We start from the raw sequence: 18800 nt of genomic DNA on the forward strand, positions 1-18800 counted from the left end.
CCATGCCATTACACATAAACTCATTTCCATGCCATTAAATATAAAGTCTAACCCTAACTGAATTAAAAGATAAATATTATTTTTTCACTGAAGACACAACAGTGGTCTTTGATAGTGCATAAACACAGACAACGATATCGTGGACCTATCTGAGTTCAGACTAACTCGCTACATGTATGTTCTTTTGTGTTCTTTTATGACTAATGTATTATATGAAGTAAATGTGTGTTTGATGTCATAGTCAACTTTGACCATACCCGTGAATTTTTACTAAACTAGTGTGGACTCCTTTTATTATTTCTTTAGCTAGTTTGATTTTCTTGTGTGTGTGTGTGTGTGTGTGTGTGTGTGTGTGTGTTTAGGGCAGAGCAAATAGTTTATAGGGTATATCACACCAAGATTAATAGAGATAAATGCGTTGTCTAAGATATACCAAGGAAGCCTGCACGGGCTGATTTAGTTGTAAAAAATGGAACCCGTGTCCTTCTGGTCACGAGTCGAACGCCCTAGCCACTGAGTAACTGCTGCTTGTCATTGGCATTTACCTATGTTACACTACCTAGCGTCTGAGATTTTAATCTTGTAAAAAGAAACTCCGAGTTTTATTTGCTCGTTATAAACCGACTGCAGATGTTTTCGGCCCGCTAACCTACTGATCTAAATTTCGCAAATCTAATTGTTCCACCTGTTGTATGCGCCTGCTAAAAACGGATGATTCCAGCGAACAGTCATACTAATATAAGACTTTGACCGCCTATCAATCAACAGTTTGCTGGTTGCGCAATGTTACTGTAAGCTATATAGTTGATCAAACCAACATGCTATAAATCAGCGCGTGCTGCAGTTTGTCAGTATCTTTTCCAGTATTAATGAGATCCACTTCAGGCGATCAGGACAAGTAAAACTCCGATTGATAAAAGCTTGTATTACGTTTCAAGTTTGTTTCAATGCTTCTTACAGGTTTGGATGGAGTCGATAGGCGCTGTGCAAGAACACTCCTGGAATTCCTAAAACTTAATGAACTCGAGAACGCAAATCATGTGCATGCACTGCATTAAAGCCGGGAACAGAAAAGGGAACTGACAAGTAGACATGATGCAGAGGAAAACTTGTTGTAGTGAGGACTGAATTGTAAAAGGCGTGTTTTAGGTAATAAAAAAAATTCTAACTCAATTGGGAGCGATGGCTGCCTCAGTGATTGTAGTGTAACATTACGCGTACGAAAACAGATGTTCTGCGTAATGTAAACAAGATAACACATGATACTCTTAAAGCTTTTGTGATAAATTATTCTGAGAGAGCGCAAATCTTTCAAGTCGAATCCATGTCAGAGTCCGACTTCATTTTCAGCGAGAATATCTGCAGCCGACACGTGCAAATTTAATGAACGAAGAGCAAAAACTTTCCATGCCGCTAGATGCCTCTTCGCCAGTTTTTCTTTTTGCAAGCCAGCAGTTGTCAGCCCTGGCAATCGAGTCGAGTAATTGATACGTGAAAGATTTGACCATTCAGTATAAAAGCACGGCTACGTATAGCTTGGAAGAATAAGGTATGACGACAACGTAATAGCGGTGAGCGATCAGCCGATTGCAAACAACCGAGGTGCCACTACTACAACCATGCAGTCCTTTATATCGATAATTTGGCTCTACCTATGTTTGTCTCTCACCACTGCGACACAAAAGTCACACGAATTAAAGGAGACAAAGGAGACTGAATTGAAGAATGGACAAATAGGATCGAATGGAAGACGTTATTGGAAATCCAAAGACGATATCGATCCCGATTATATCGACAGTTTAAAGGCGAAATTAGGAATTAAGGAGTCCTTAGCGGAAGACTTTTATGACTACCCGTACCATTACGCGGAACCCGAAGTTGAAACTTTTAAGGTTGCGGAGACTGAAATTCAGGTGGGGAAAAATGACTCCCATAGTGAAATTCCAGGAGCAAAAGGAGAATTAGAAACAAATTCTACAACGCAGGAAACTGTGGAAAATGACACCAGGACAAACAGTTCTTGTGATAATAGGTGTAGACTGAGAGAAGATGAAAAAGACTACAGGCTCAGCAGAATTAAAGACGAAATTTTAAGGAAAATTGGGTTTTCGGCATCCAATATGCCAAATATGACAGGCAAAAAGATTCCCAGAAATCCCTCTTTATATCGCTTAATAGAACAGTTTGAAATGCAGTCAGATTCACCCTATGTGATAGAAGAAGAATACTACGACGAAGACGATTATTATGGCAAAGTGGAAAGAGCATACAGTATTTCGCAAATACGTAAGTATACTTATATTCAAAATATCGTTTTTTAATGACAAAAATGGATTTTGATAAAGCAGTTTAAGATACTTTTTTTCTTCAAATTATGAGAGGTTTACTATCATTGAAAACTTTCGTATGGATGTAAAGAAATTTGTTTGATTAGGTTCGTAAACTTTTCATAATTTCTTGATTGAACCCTCGGCAATACCGACGGAACCAAGAATTAAAAAAAATTATGGTAAAAAACCATTAATTATTTGCATATTTAAATGTGTGACGTAAACCTACGGTCTTTAATGACTGAGTTTTTATCTTTATATAATGGTATGATTTCTTGACCTACCTATGAAAATGGGAGTCGAAATCAAATAGGTGTTGATTTGATAAACTGAAAACCCGAATTTCAATCAATTATTCTCGACTTCAAGCGGCAGTATTTGAAATAATAGATAAAATCCGATAGTTTACTTAACAATTATTTAAATATTTTGCAACATTTCTGAAGTATTTCAGGTTAATAGTTTATCGTGAATCGCTGCTTCAGCGTATTTTATTTAAAATCCTTGTTCTTTTCTCTCTTCATTAATTATCTCGCATTCTGGGGTATGATGGTTGACAGGAAAACGGAGTTCGTAATTTTCTGAAATGAACAGAAGTTAGATGTGCGACTCCTGGATTAAAAACAGGTTGACAAGTTTTTCTATACTGGATAATCTGGCAGAACTCATGACATGCTGTTTTGAAAAATATTAAATTACTTACTCGATGCACAAATTCGAGCAAAAATATAGATATCGACTTGGCCTCAATTCAATTCCCTGTGATCACATTCTGGCAAATGACATCAATTTAAATACGACTGCGACGCTGATGTGATCACGTCATACAGACCAATCTATGAAAAATGCAAAACATATATGCAATTCATATGTTGCCATGACAACTGAGATACAATCTATCTGTAATCAAGGATATTGTGATATCTGTACTAAATTTAATTCCGATTTCTGACGATACAATTGTTCAGATTATTCAGTCGACTGATCATGTGACTGAAGCACTGGCGGGGGGTTATATATCTTGCTTCTCAATATACAATAGAGGCCGCCTGACTTTAAAACTTATACGGAATGTTCCGTGTTCAGATACGGAATGTTCCGTGTTCAAATACTGAACGTTTCATGTTCAGATACGGAACGTTGCGTGTTCAGATACCGAGTGTTTCGGGTTCCTGATAAATTGCATTGTACTGCCTCTAAAGACTCGTTTATTGTGAGAGATTACAAGATCAGTAATTATTGTTGATTATAAGATCAGTAATTACTGTTGATTACAAGATCAGTAATTATTGTTGATTACAAAATCAGTAATTATTGTTGATTACAAGATCAGTAATTATTGTTGATTACAATATCAGTAATTATTCTGAATTACAAAATCAGTAATTCTTATTATTTGTTTTCAATTAAAATTAATAGTAACATTATCAGAAAAAATTAACCTATAATATCAGTTCTCAGTACCGGTTACCTGGCTGAACTTGGAGAAAAGGAAGGTAGTATACGCAGGCCGTTCCTTCATAATTGGGTTACAACAATTAACACACGCATGTCTATAAAGTATCAGAGTTAATTAGTCAATATTAATTAGTCCAGGTATTGTCGGTATGTAATAAATGTCTGCGGCGCAATCAAATGCTTCATTTGCTTAATACTTGTCATATACACACGCCCCCATATATATATATATATATATATATATATATATATATATATATATATATATATATATATATATATATATCAGCGCCTTCATTGATGAATAATAATTATAATGTTTTAAAAAGAAATCTAGACAAAAAATGCTTTATAATGGCTATGTTTTTGCGACACAAATTAAAGAAATTGTAAATAATAATAATAATAATAATAATAATAATAGTGTTTATTTGTAATACAGGCCACTAGGCCATGATACATAACCATACATCATATGGTACAAAAATATGCTGTGGTACGTAACAAAAGAACATCGTGTCCATTGGAAGTGATATACATGAAAGTAATCAGTATTTCTTTTTTCGAATTGGATGAGATACAAATATATATTACAGAGTAATTACACAAACGAATTTAAGGGAAACCTTAAAAACTGGGTGGAACAAGTTTTGTGATATTGATCTAGAGTCTTATGTAGCAGGAGTCGTTGATAAAACGGATTCTCCAATTTTTAAGGCTTTTATGGTAAACATCGCTAAATTAGTCATCATAATTTTACTGGTATAATTTTGTTTAAAAGGCCTAAATTTGTCTAATGCTGGATTTTCATATACAGAGGAGGGTAAGTATTTTCTTCATAATTCTCCATATAGCGGACAGCCAGTAATGGAACTCGTTTTCGATAATAAAGTTACAAATTTGACACAGTAATTCTTCATAACAAATATATATATATTTCTGCGTTACCTCTGATTAGAAAGTTCGCCCTCTCTAAGTATAGTGATTATTTTAAAAAGTCGCTATCTTCTAGATATCTTTGATAAGTTAATTCTGCTTCCAATGACCAATAAAACACAGTCTTTCTATCGATTTAATCTCATCCTGCAGCTTTTACCTAAAACTATCTTCACACTTCTGACTGAACAATCTAAGAAATACATTTTCATCATTTACGCCCTGGGTTCACCAAACATTGCCAAATTACAGATGTAAATAGAAGCTTTTTAACATTGTTAGCGCAGCAATCATAACTCACCCCCAATCCTAACTGTAAATAGTTGTACTGTTTAGGATACCTGTCTTCTGGCATTTTTAGAATTCTTAGCCAATATTTCGAAATACTAATTCTTCCTACTTCATTATATACGAATGCATTTGGAATAGACTTAGATGTACCAAGAAATAATAATAATAATAATAATAATTCTATATAGAGCACAACAAAAAATGTGTCAAAAAGCATTTTATGGGTCACACTGATACAAATATATTTATTTTAAAATATCTATCCAACCGTTCTCAAGTCAGTCCTTTTTCTTATTTTTAATTAATTACTTTGGTAACTTCTAATAGAATAGCTCGTCGGATTTATTTAATGAGGCCGTAATAAATTCTTATGCTTAGCTCTTGAAGGGGAGGTCACTCATTAAAACTGCCTTGCCTTGAGATTAATGAAGCGATTAAAAGGTATTAAATGTCATTACGCGAGATAGCAATCAGATATTCTCTCTCGTTTTATTATAGCGAAAACATTAAATGAATACAATGCGGATCGGCGTCGTACGTACTGGTAAGCTAAGATAAGCAATTCTGGCAAATTTATAGTTCTTGCAAAGAAGCTTCCTGAGTGACAAATGTCAGAAAACGTGTCGCATTGATGCTTTTTTGCCTGTTATTCACACAGGCAACGGCCAAAGAGCAATACCTGGCATTCTTGATTCTTTATGATAACCACATAAAAAGAAAACATTTTTTTTAATGCTGGCTAATGATGTATAATTTACACATCGTAAACCCGACAGTGTTAATAAGAACATTGTTAAGTTGTCAAATGCCAGTTTATATTAATTGGTGTACATTACACCAGATTTATCCCCAACTCTGACAGTAGATATTCCCTGGTTCAAAAATTAAGTACAAGGAATGTATAAGCAAGGGAAAAAATGTAATAAATAAACAAGACACAATGTTGGGTTAACTCGTATCTTCAATCAAACAAAAGGTTTGTCCGCCAAATAGAAAAGAGCGCAACGATGAGGTTCAACATGTGTTGAGCATTTCATGAATTTACTTTAAAAATGTGCAATACGTAAGCATGTTCAAGCTTTTTTGAACCAAATGGTAACTATGAAGTACCTCCATCGACTTCATTTGAATTATGCCTCTGATCCAATACTAGATCAAAATGTAAACCAGATTAGAACACACAGAACAGAATGCAAACCAATTCATGATTTCACACAGGTGTCCATTTGAAAGGAAATTTACGAAACGTTTCGAAATATTATACGTAGTGAACCTGAAGCGAGTGATGTGTTTTATGTGAACGAATTTAATAAATTTTATGTAAAATGAACCCGAATGTGAGATTGAATAGGACTTTGCCTTTCTCAGTGATGTTGCTTCGCAGCCTTGTTTATAAATAAAACTAAATTCAACAGACCAATTTTGATGACGCGACAATTTTTTCTTGAGAAAACTAGAAGGGTATACCAACTTGACAGTACAGAAATAGACCTTAATAAAAGTCCATGTTTTGTGAACAAATTTGGCGTAGGATTCGACCAGTGAAATTTTCAGCGCTAACTACAAACTGGTTCATCATTTGAAAGTCATACAAACTTATCTGGAAGACATCAAAATAGATCAAGCAAAGGTTGTTACTAAGGCAATATTTAAGAAATTTTGGGTACGAAATATTTAATTATAAATTTTCACTTTTGGCCTGTAAGTAAGGATATCACTAAACCTTTCTTAGCCTAAATCATGATATTCACAAACGATAAGGATAACTGAATTTAGAATATTTAGCATCATAAGAAGGAAACCAGAGTTAAGGATCAATGATTCAGTTACATAACATTAAAGGTTTTGGGCTTTGGGAGTGAGCATGAGGGTTGTGCTAAACGATCTAGAATACTGGAATATATATATATATATATATATATATATATATATATATATATATATATATATATATATATATATATATATATATATATATATATATATATATATATATATATATATATATAACGGATTAAACAATAACTTCTTATAAGAAACCTATGGTGTGAGAGAGCTTAGTTTTTTTATTTATATCTTAAGCAGAGTTTTGATGTGCAACATTTTTTTACTGATTAACCCTAGAGAATTGAATCGTTCCTAAGAAGACGATCGAGAACAAAGTACACTTGCTGACGTATGACATACGTTTGAAAAAGTATAACTATACTTTTCAAGTTCATTAATTTTTTATATTTTTTTTTATCTCAACATTTCCGATGAAATCCAGTGCATTACTTGTAGTTCAGATGCACCAAGACTTATGTCTGGCTCTAACGTGGACATCAAGACCGTCTTACTTATGTCTGGCTCTAACGTGGACATCAAGACCGTCTTACTTATGTCTGGCTCTAACGTGGACATCAAGACCGTCTTACTTATGTCTGGCTCTAACGTGGACATCAAGACCGTCTTACTTATGTCTGGCTCTAACGTGGACATCAAGACCGTCTTACTTATGTCTGGCTCTAACGTGGACAAAAAGACCGTCTTACTTATGTATGGTACTAACGTGGACAACAAGACCGTCTTACCTATGTCTGGCTCTAACGTGGACATCAAGACCGTTTTACTTATTTCTGGCTCTAACGTGGACATCAAGACCGTCTTACCTATGTATGGCACTAACGTGGAGATCAAGACCGTCTTACCTATGTCTGACTCTAACGTGGACATCAAGACCGTCTTACCTATGTCTGGCTCTGACGTGGACATCAAGACCGTCTTACTTATTTCTGGCTCTAACGTGGACATCAAGACCGTCTTACTTATTTCTGGCTGTAATGTGGACATCAATACCGTCTTACTTATTTCTGGCTCTAATGTGGACATCAAGACCTTCTTACCTATGTCTGGCTCTAACGTGGACATCAAGACCGTCTTACCTATGTCTGGCACTAACGTGGACATCAAGACCGTCTTATTTTTGTCTGACTCTAACGTGGACATCGAGACCGTCTTACCTATGTCTGGCTCTAACGTGGACATCATGACCGTCTTACTTATTTCTGGCTCTAATGTGGACATCAATACCGTCTCACTTATTTCTGGCTCTAATGTGGACATCAATACCGTCTTACCTATGTCTGGCACTAACGTGGACATCAAGACCGTCTTACCTATGTCTGGCACTAACGTGGACATCAATACCGTCTTACCTATGTCTGGCACTAACGTGGAGATCAAGACCGTCTTACCTATGTCTGGCTCTAACGTGGACATCAAGACCGTCTTACCTATGTCTGGCACTAACGTGGACATCAAGACCGTCTTACCTATGTCTGGCTCTAACGTGGACATCAAGACCGTCTTACTTATTTCTGGCTCTAACGTGGACATCAAGACCGTCTTACTTATGACTGGCACTAACGTGGACATCAAGACCGTCTTACCTATGTCTGACTCTAACGTGGACATCAAGACCGTCTTACCTATGTCTGGCACTAACGTGGACATCAAGACCGTCTTACCTATGTCTGACTCTAACGTGGACATCAAGGCCTTCTTACCTATGTCTGGCACTAACGTGGACATCAAGACCGTCTTACTTATTTCTGGCACTAACGTGGACATCAAGACTGTCTTACCTATGTCTGGCTCTAACTTGGACATCAAGACTGTCTTACTTTTGTCTGACTCTAACGTGGACATCAAGACTGTCTTACCTATGTCTGACTCTAACGTGGACATCAATACCGTCTTACTTTTGTCTGACTCTAACGTGGGCATCAAGACCGTCTTACCTATGTCTGACTCTAACGTGGACATCAAGACCGTCTTACTTATTTCTGGCTCTAACGTGGACATCAAGACCGTCTTACTTATTTCTGGCTCTAATGTGGACATCAAGACCTTCTTACCTATGTCTGGCTCTAATGTGGACATCAAGACCTTCTTACCTATGTCTGGCTCTAACGTGGACATCAAGACCGTCTTACCTATGTCTGGCACTAACGTGGACATCAAGACCGTCTTACTTATTTCTGGCTCTAACGTGGACATCAAGACCGTCTTACTTATTTCTGGCTCTAATGTGGACATCAAGACCGTCTTACCTATGTCTGGCTCTAACGTGGACATCAAGACCGTCTTACCTATGTCTGGCACTAACGTGGACATCAAGACCGTCTTAACTATGTCTGGCACTAACGGGGACATCAAGACCGTCTTACTTATGTCTGGCTCTAACGTGGACATCAAGACCGTCTTACTTTTGTCTGACTCTAACGTGGACATCAAGACCGTCTTACCTATGTCTGGCACTAACGTGGACATCAAGACCGTCTTATCTATGTCTGACTCTAACGTGGACATCAAGACCGTCTTACCTATGTCTGGCACTAACGTGGACATCAAGACCTTCTTACCTATGTCTGGCTCTAACGTGGACATCAAGACCGTCTTACCTATGTCTGGCTCTAACGTGGACATCAAGACCGTCTTATCTATGTCTGGCACTAACGTGGACATCAAGACCGTCTTAACTATGTCTGGCACTAACGTGGACATCAAGACCGTCTTACTTATGTCTGGCTCTAACGTGGACATCAAGACCGTCTTACCTATGTCTGACTCTAACGTGGACATCAAGACCGTCTTACCTATGTCTGGCACTAACGTGGACATCAAGACCGTCTTACCTATGTCTGACTCTAACGTGGACATCAAGGCCTTCTTACCTATGTCTGGCACTAACGTGGACATCAAGACCGTCTTACTTATTTCTGGCACTAACGTGGACATCAAGACTGTCTTACCTATGTCTGGCTCTAACTTGGACATCAAGACTGTCTTACTTTTGTCTGACTCTAACGTGGACATCAAGACCGTCTTACCTATGTCTGGCACTAACGTGGACATCAAGACCTTCTTACCTATGTCTGGCTCTAACGTGGACATCAAGACCGTCTTACCTATGTCTGGCTCTAACGTGGACATCAAGACCGTCTTATCTATGTCTGGTACTAACGCGGACATCAAGACCGTCTTACTTATGTCTGGCTCTAACGTGGACATCAAGACCGTCTTACTTTTGTCTGACTCTAACGTGGACATCAAGACCGTCTTACCTATGTCTGACTCTAACGTGGACATCAAGACCGTCTTACCTATGTCTGGCACTAACGTGGACATCAAGACCGTCTTATCTATGTCTGGCACTAACGTGGACATCAAGACCGTCTTATCTATGTCTGGCACTAACGTGGACATCAAGACCGTCTTATCTATGTCTGGCACTAACTTGGACATCAAGACCGTCTTACCTATGCCTGGCTCTAACGTGGACATAAAAACCCTCTTACCTATGTCTGGCACTAAACTGGACATCAAGACTGTCTTACCTATGTCTGGCTCTGACGTGGACATCAAGACCGTCTTACTTTTGTCTGGCACTAACGTGGACAAAAAGACCCTCTTGCTTACGTTTGGCAGAAATAAACTTGGTCATGTTGCTTTTTGGTAAGAATTATAATTATTTAAATTAAATGACTTGAAGTTTTAGAGCAACTGACCTTTCCGGAACTGGCCGAATCACACCTGTTTGCGCTGTCAGTCAACAAAAAAGCCAACAGGCTGAACTCAACAAACATATTTTTTTCTGTTTAGACTCTGCCGCTGCGTTGTGTTGAGTACAGGTAAAATTCTTTACATGTTACAAAAAGAGGTTGAAAGAAAAACGGTAGCAATGATTAAAAATAATCCCACGAAGTCATACAGAAATTACTTTAATACTCGAGTCTCTAATAGTGACTGACGATTTACTGGTCGAAAAAATGATAATCTTGAAAAACACCAACATTTGGTACAAAACTATTTCTTATGTTTGAGTTAGCGTGTTCACAAAATAACTATCGTCTAACAAGACATCATAAGCATCACAGTGAAAACCCCATGCCTGCCACGATAATCTATTCGGAAGAAGTTAGTATTATAAGATTTTCAATGATGGCCACGGTAGCCGCCATTTTGGATATCAGATCAGCACTTTTACGATCAGCTAGACACTACTGGTAATTACACAAGAAGACTTTTAGTTAAAAACTTTATGTCGCTAAGGCCACCTTGTACAGAAATGTAGAAATAACAGTGTAATAAAGATAACAAAAGTGACTTTTATACTGTGCTTCGGATAGATGATCATTTTTATTTAAGACATACCTGACACGAAAAGTAGTGTTTTGGGTGAAAACCCCATCTAGTTATTTACATTCATTTAAGGGAAGTAACAGTAAGAAATTTGAGCTGTCATGCTAGAGATCAGATCGTCACTATTTTTATTTAGTACCAGCTTTACTTCCAACATCTTTATGTGAAAAGCCCGTGTTTATATGACTATCCATCAGGAGTTGTAGCGAAAACAAAATTATCAAGATGGCTGTCATATGTGATGCCTTAAAGGTCATCATTTTAATCCAGGACCAATTTTACATTGGGATGAATGCGTTTGTAGATTTTGGTGCCAATCATCTCAGTATAATTTAGAATAGGCAGAGATAACAAACGTGCTAACGGACAGCGGACAGACGACATGTCATCGCATGCACTATTCAGATGTATCACCAGGGGACGTAATAAGAACGTTAAGTAATATTATAAAATAAAAGATTATACTAATGGTCGCTATAAAAAAAAAAAAAAACTGATACCAGGAGAATCTGCAAAATATAATTTTCCCAAGCAGAAAAGATCGTCAGAAATTTAAAAAGATAGGATTACATTATATGATTTAAGATCCATGCCATTCAGGCACGGGCTACAGTACAACGGTATTCAAGCTGAAACACTGAGAAAAAACAAATCTGTTCTGATATTGATTTTCTAACTTCCGTATTTTTACAGAGAAATCAAACATGCAATACTTCAATACTGGTTTTAGGAAATTAGAAATCACCCAGCACGCAAATGTTTTCGTGTAGTTTCGCAGTTATCGATCTATATGCGAAGTAGAAAATATATTAACTATAAGTATCGATCTCTTAAAATTATTTATGATGCAAGAATTGGTGAAAAACGTTAAAGAAGGTTTAAGCACTATAAAAGGCAGAGTGGTGTGTGAAGTTCAAGGACTTGTAAGCTTCGCGTGATTTTGGACAGGTTATGATAATGCAATGGAGGCTTTATCTCGTAAAGGAATTTGATTTGAATCTGACAATCACTATTACGTTAAAGGGATTATTTTAAAATGAAATATATAGAGAATCGAGTGTACCGTTGGAAAGGTCATATAGGCCATAGAATTTAATTATGTTACCACGCGAATCGGGTTCAATTAAATAAAAACCTGTTTTGACAGCTGCAGGATTTCCGATGACACATTAACACCTCCATGAGGTTGCAATTAACCAATATGCATCACAATTAAATTAAATATTACACTAGTAATGCGGGATTGGCAAATCCAGGGGGAAGGTTGCAACCAGAAATCTCGCAGGCGGATATGCATGGAATAATCTTGTACATAACGGACACAATGGTCTCTGATAATTGTACGTGGTAGTGATGGCTGATCGGCGTGATAGCTTTTAAGGTACATTTACACTCGAATGGCATCCGGAAATTACTCACACTGAAATAAGTTGAAGATTGGACCGAAGTAAGCACGTCATGGTGTGGGGTGGGTGGGTTGCGGTTTGTCACCGAACTAGTTTTGACCTTATGGATGTCATGGCGTAGGTGGGTGGGTTGCGGGTTGTCACCGAACTACTTTCGTCCTTATGCACGTCATGGTGTGGGGTACGTGGGTGGGTTGCGGGTTGTCACCGAACTAGTTTTGTCCTTAATGACGTCACTGTTCTGTGGCCCTCTTGGTCGGATTTTCTGTTGAGTCAACGGAGTTTTGCCATGGAGGAGATGCTATTACGATATCTCACTTATTTCTCACATCCCGAGTTTGAAAATATTTAGCATAAATAATTTAAATGAAATAAGTTTTGGAAAAACAAAAATAAAATTCATAAGCGACCGTGCTGAAAATAAACTAAAACAATACTTGCTTGTAGAGAATGAGTAAAGGTACAAAATGGATGTTTCAATAAAGGACGTATCAACAAAGGACGTATCAATAAAGGACGTACCAATAAAGGATGTAACAATAAAGGATGTATCAATAAAGGACGTATCAATAAAGGATGTAACAATAAAGGATGTAACAATAAAGGATGTATCAATAAAGGACGTATCAATAAAGGACGTATCAATAAAGATATCGCATACTACCATCGTTTCGCCGTGTATGAGTAAGCCAGTGAGACGTATTTTAAAAATACAAAATGTTTACTAGAGACATTTTCAAATTGCCTAAATCTGAATTGAGAACAAGAGATTTTTGTGTCAAAGCGACGTAATAGTTTGAAGTCTTGCGACGTATTAGTCTGAAGTCTTACGGCGTATTAGTCTTAAGTCTTGCGACGTATTATTCTGAAGTCTTGCTCTCTTAATCTTTTCTGAGGGAGGTAAATATTCGTCATATCGATTTATTTCTGTATTTTGTTATTACTCTGCAAGACAGGTTAGCTGTAACCCTATAATTTGCATTACCACGAAATTAAAAGAACAAGTAATTTAGACGCGCATGGACCAATCGTGTAGGACTAGTCACCTAGAAATCCTAACATAGGACAAGTTCCTGTCGGCCACTACAGCAAGGTACTCCACTCCAGTTGCCTCGGCACTAAAAGGTACTCCACTCCAGTTGCATCGGCACTAAAAGGTACTCCAATCAAGTTGCATCGGCACTACATAGCTGTCGTATCTTGTTGTGTAATAAAACACCAAAATGATACCAAACTGAAAGTGGGGCATATATGTCTAAATAAAGGCACAAAAAACTCCTATAATTTCGTTACATTAAACTGGCTCTTCTAACGACCCTTTTTTCCATGTAAGTGATAAGCAAAATGTTTTATCTGCATCCTTAATTTTCATTCTTGCTTTTTTTCTGTCAGAATAGCTGCAACTATCTGATATGCTGATTACAACTGATACTGAGTTTTCATATTGATCCTTCTAAGTTTCTTCGTCATTTCAAGTCACTACTAATAAGCGCTCATCAAATTAAACGCATACATACTAAACTAATTTAAAGAAGTCAGTTAATGGAATATTCGTCCCCGCCCACCATAACGGTCTACAGTAATGTTATATATGACATTTAAGACACTGTTGTAAAGTTACTGGCCAGATATGGAAATTAACCAAGTTTAATTGCTATGTCTTAAAATGCATTAGAAGAAAAGTAAAGAAAATACATACAATAATTAATACTTAATCTTAACCCTGAAGATAAAGTATACACCAACGGTCTCAAACTCAAACCACCTGAGGGCCGCATGAGGGCATTTTTCATGGCCTAAGGGCCGCACCACCTTCGTTAGATCTCATGACACCTTGTGAAGCCAATCACTTTGGATACGGCTTGGCGGGTCGCGTGTTTGAGACCCCTGGTCTAGGCTGTGATACATGAAATGCCATCCAAATGAAAAGCATATGGGCACCATGGTTCATCCATGTATCTGGATCAGCTTTCATTACTAAATGCACACTCCCCCAACCCACTTAAAAATAATGACACGTGACATTGGTCCTTATGATCAGTTCTCAAACATGCAATGCAACGCAGCTTCTAGTGAGAATATATACGAATACCATCCACTTATCTTAACCAGCCGTCAAGTTAAAAAGAATGACAAATGTGGAAAGCTAAAATACTGACATGTGACCTTGACCCTGACATTAGGGCCACCTCCATATGTAAAGGGCACAACTTGTATTGATGATATATCGTCATACCAAGTTTCATCCCTTAATTTCGAATGGCTCTAAAAGGAAAGGATACAAATTCAACAAATGAAACGAAGACATTGAACTATTTATCCTGTAATCTCAAACGGGTTTATAGATTAAGAGCGGAACAGGAAAAGTGTGATGGAAAACTTGTAACTATTGAGCAGTCACCGTCATCTTAAAGATAGCATCCCGCCCCACCTCTGCTTACACGTGGTACACGACATACCTTCTGGCAAAAATATACTAGTAAACAAAATTTCATCCCTTAATCTCAAAGTTAAATCGTGGATGGGAAAATGCGACGGACGGACTTTCGGAAATTAGTAAACAAACTCAACATCCAGCTATCTTGTAGCAGCTTCGTAACAATGTCAACGACACTAAAATTGCTCGTGAAAAACAAACGCAAAAGTGATTTCTAAAACTAATAACTAAACATTGACACGTGTATCTATATTAATAAACGTGCTGTTTTACAAGAAGAAAGAGTTTTCATTTCTTTCGAATTTTAAGTATCACTTATTTTCCATATTTCTTTCTGAACTTCATAAAAATTTCATACAAGGGTATCGTGGCTTGATTTCAGCGGAAGGAAGAAGGTCTGATTGTGTACACTCATTGATTTACTCAAAAACAACTCAAATATTTATCAAAATAATTGATCGTAATTTTGTCTTTTGTGCATATTTTACGTGCTGGACGATCATTAATACTATGGAATCACCTTTTTTAAATCGTGTTTAAGTCCTACCATTTGGAATTTATATACGTTTTTCTTTCATTAACACCAGAAAGACACCAACGAATATCGTTTCATATAGAAAAATAACAAAATGTAAGACGAGTTCCTCAAAAATACCGATGCTATACTGAAATAAATGTATTTGCAGCAATCCACTAAAGTCGTTACTTTCTCGTTTTATTCTCTCCGAATTGCTGGCAACCAATACCGTCTCAGATTCTCTTGAAAAACTTCAACATACAAAATTTGGTAACCAAAATCTTCTTATCTGTTTGAATTATCGTGTTCGCAAGATAAGTGCAGTAAACATAAACGTGTCGTGTCCTTTGACCTTAACATTAAACGCGATACCATGGATAGAGGTTCATTGAACTCTTCTGAGATACTGTGAAGATATACTCACGTGCTACTTTTGACTCGACTCCATGATCAAATACGTCTGGTTTTCACAATCGTGAATCACACATGATGACGGTCAGATCTGCACCATTTTCATTCCAAGCATTGTACATACACGTGTTTGAATGAAAAGGCCATGTTGTCGCACCGTTCATTATAGAATAGTGATAAAATGATTTTGAAATAGCCGGTATGGTTTCCACGTTGGAGGTTAGAGCACCATTTTCACTGGGGTCGAGCTAGATATTGTATTCTAATGAAAACCAAATCTGGATACCACCATCCATTTACGAAAGTTTGATCAGCATCGTACAGTTCCTTGAATCCATAAAAGCCTGGGGGAGGTGACACCATCCCCTTCCCCAGGAACAACTAGCAGGCTGCGGTGCAGTCAGAAAAAAGTGGCACATGCACAATTGTGCGAACGCTACTATAATTAAACTCAACAACAAGCATCGTACAGATATTGGCAAGGTTGGATTTTTAATTTTGTATCTGTTGTGTTTTTTTTTTTCAACGTAACTTTAACAATTTTTCAGTCATATTGCTACGTTGTCTGCAGTGTGACGGCTTATATTGATGACTAGCACTGGGGCGTCATGCCGAACTATCTTGCATGATGTCCCACCAAGTCACATTATCCTGACACCAGGCTGACCAGTCCTAACACTAACCTCTTAATGCTGAGCTAGGCAGTTGTAGGTACCTTTTTTGGTATGACTCGGACGGGGTTCGAACCCAACCCGCGACCTTCCGCATCCTAGGCGGACGCTCTAACCACTAGTCCAACGGAGCGGCCCTACCAGACAAGAAGTTTTAGTGAGAACCACCATGTCGATGGAATCATACATGTAGGAGGAGTAAGGCATACGATTATTTTCAAGATGGCTGCTGTAGGAGCTGTGTTGCAAAACAGAACTGGAACATCTTTTACGACCAGTTAAATATAAGGTGTCTTTTACTAGAACCTCATGGCTATACAACTATACGTTGATGAATCGTAGTATTGCCAATATTGTTAAGATGGCTGCCATGTTATCCTTGTTTGTGGTCAGAATGGAACAATATTTGTAGAGGATCAACAATTGTCACGCAAATTAATTTAATGAAAACCCATATAGATATGCCCATCCGCACGGGAGGAATAGCCATAACAAAATTTTTAAAGGTAGTTTGGAAATAAAACAGGCATTGGGATTCCTAATCTGTGTACCATGCAAAATTTATTCTAAGTAGTACATTTAGTTTGTTTACGCAAAATTTAATGTATCGCTTCTAAAAGAGGATACAAGTTTGTTGTTCGAGGACACGTTTTATACGTCGTCTGTGTTGTCATCTTCACGAATACTGTAATTCTTGTAGTAGGATTAAATTCGATAAGACATACTGCATTCTCGAATCCCCCCCCCCATCCAAGAGTTTTTTAAATTTGAATTACTGAGCTTAGTTCAGCAGTGAAATTGTGAAGCTGATTTTCATAATTAAAAGTAACTACGTACTTTGAATCATCTAGTCGCCCTCTTTGCCTGTCTAAAAATAAAATGTTGTAGCCCACTTGTCATGTCCTAAAGTTGTCTACAGTTTCTGCTCTCAATACTGTATCATATCGTTTCAAAGTTTACTTTGAAACGAATATCTTCTTGTTCATAGAACTGTTTATATATATATATATATATATATATATATATATATATATATATATATATATATATATATATATATATATATATATATATATATATATATATATAACTGATTTCTCTTATCCTATATTTGATTATTTGTTTTATGATGGTTTTCATTGTATCAATTGCTTTCATTCAGGATATTGTTTTGAATGCCTTCATTTCTGATATTCCTTTAATTTCATAACCTTCACTTAATTTTATTTGGATCTGTAGTACCTGATTAGAAACTACATAATAAATAGGCAATTTTATTTGCAAGACGGATAGCCACTGGAATATATTATCAACGGAAGAGGGATGCAAAGTGCAAAAGAGAAGAACGATGGAAGAAAAAAGTACAAGAGGTTTGTTGACAAAAACTTGTCGACTGACAGGGTAGAATTTAAAAGACAATATTTGATAAAATTATTGATTGACAGGACAAAGGTGAGGGAGACTTCAGGGTCAAGTAAACGATTTACGATGCTTTACGATTTAGGAAAGGAAGTGTACTTGGTATCCAAGATATTCCGTTTCAGTTGAGGACAAATATCTTCCTGTGAAAAATGAAATACAGTGGATTATATAATATGTAGATAGGAAAACCTTCGAATGAGGATTAAATGAACTGTAGTCGTAAGTATAGGTCTTAAAGGCCAGTTGAAGTTGTTGCATTCGATAGGTACTCATGATCATACCTGGAAAACCTATGCTACAATAGATCTCCCATGATATGTAGACAGGTGTTTATTAACATGCTTATGTGTTTGGACCTGCCAACTCAAAATAAAGGACTGTAAGGTATCTTATGTAATGGAATTGACAAAGACCTTTCTTTTTACAATGGATCTTTTTCTTAAGGTGTTTACATCACTAGAGAAAAATCCACCAGAAGAATGGCCCACCCTGGCAGTAGCTATTAATATAATTTTACATTAACACGTCGTTAATCTGCCGTTCCTCAAATGTACTGCAACCATTAGGTTGAAAAATACTGAGTGCAAGGCATTTCAGGATAGAAGACTTATCGCATGCAACCCAAATCGACAATTGTAGCTTCTTTGACCTTGACATCTGAATTGTGAGTTCGAGAATCTTTATGGAGGCGCCTCTGCGGAAGCATAGACTGCGTACGAAGTTTGATAAAATCTG

The 18800-nt window shown here is 37.0% G+C and overlaps 1 protein-coding gene across 2 annotated transcripts in view; it reads left to right on the plus strand.

Moving 5' to 3' along the window:
* The window catches only part of LOC149781060 (growth/differentiation factor 8-like), a 54884-nt gene that overhangs the window by 26619 nt on the left and 9465 nt on the right, over positions 1–18800 (plus strand). The window contains exon 2 of one of the 2 annotated variants that reach the window (XM_089938198.1): positions 961–2286. In XM_089938198.1, the coding sequence (XP_089794324.1) occupies positions 1620–2286 (667 nt within the window). In that variant the 5' untranslated portion in view covers positions 961–1619. Of the gene's footprint in view, positions 1–851; positions 2287–18800 lie in introns of those variants that run through there. The other variant, XM_089938199.1, reaches the window with a different exon arrangement.

Source organism: Sinohyriopsis cumingii, chromosome 16, assembly GCF_028554795.1.
Source record: "Sinohyriopsis cumingii isolate HCF-2022 chromosome 16, ASM2855479v2, whole genome shotgun sequence".
Classification (NCBI taxonomy): Eukaryota; Metazoa; Mollusca; class Bivalvia; order Unionida; family Unionidae; genus Sinohyriopsis; species Sinohyriopsis cumingii.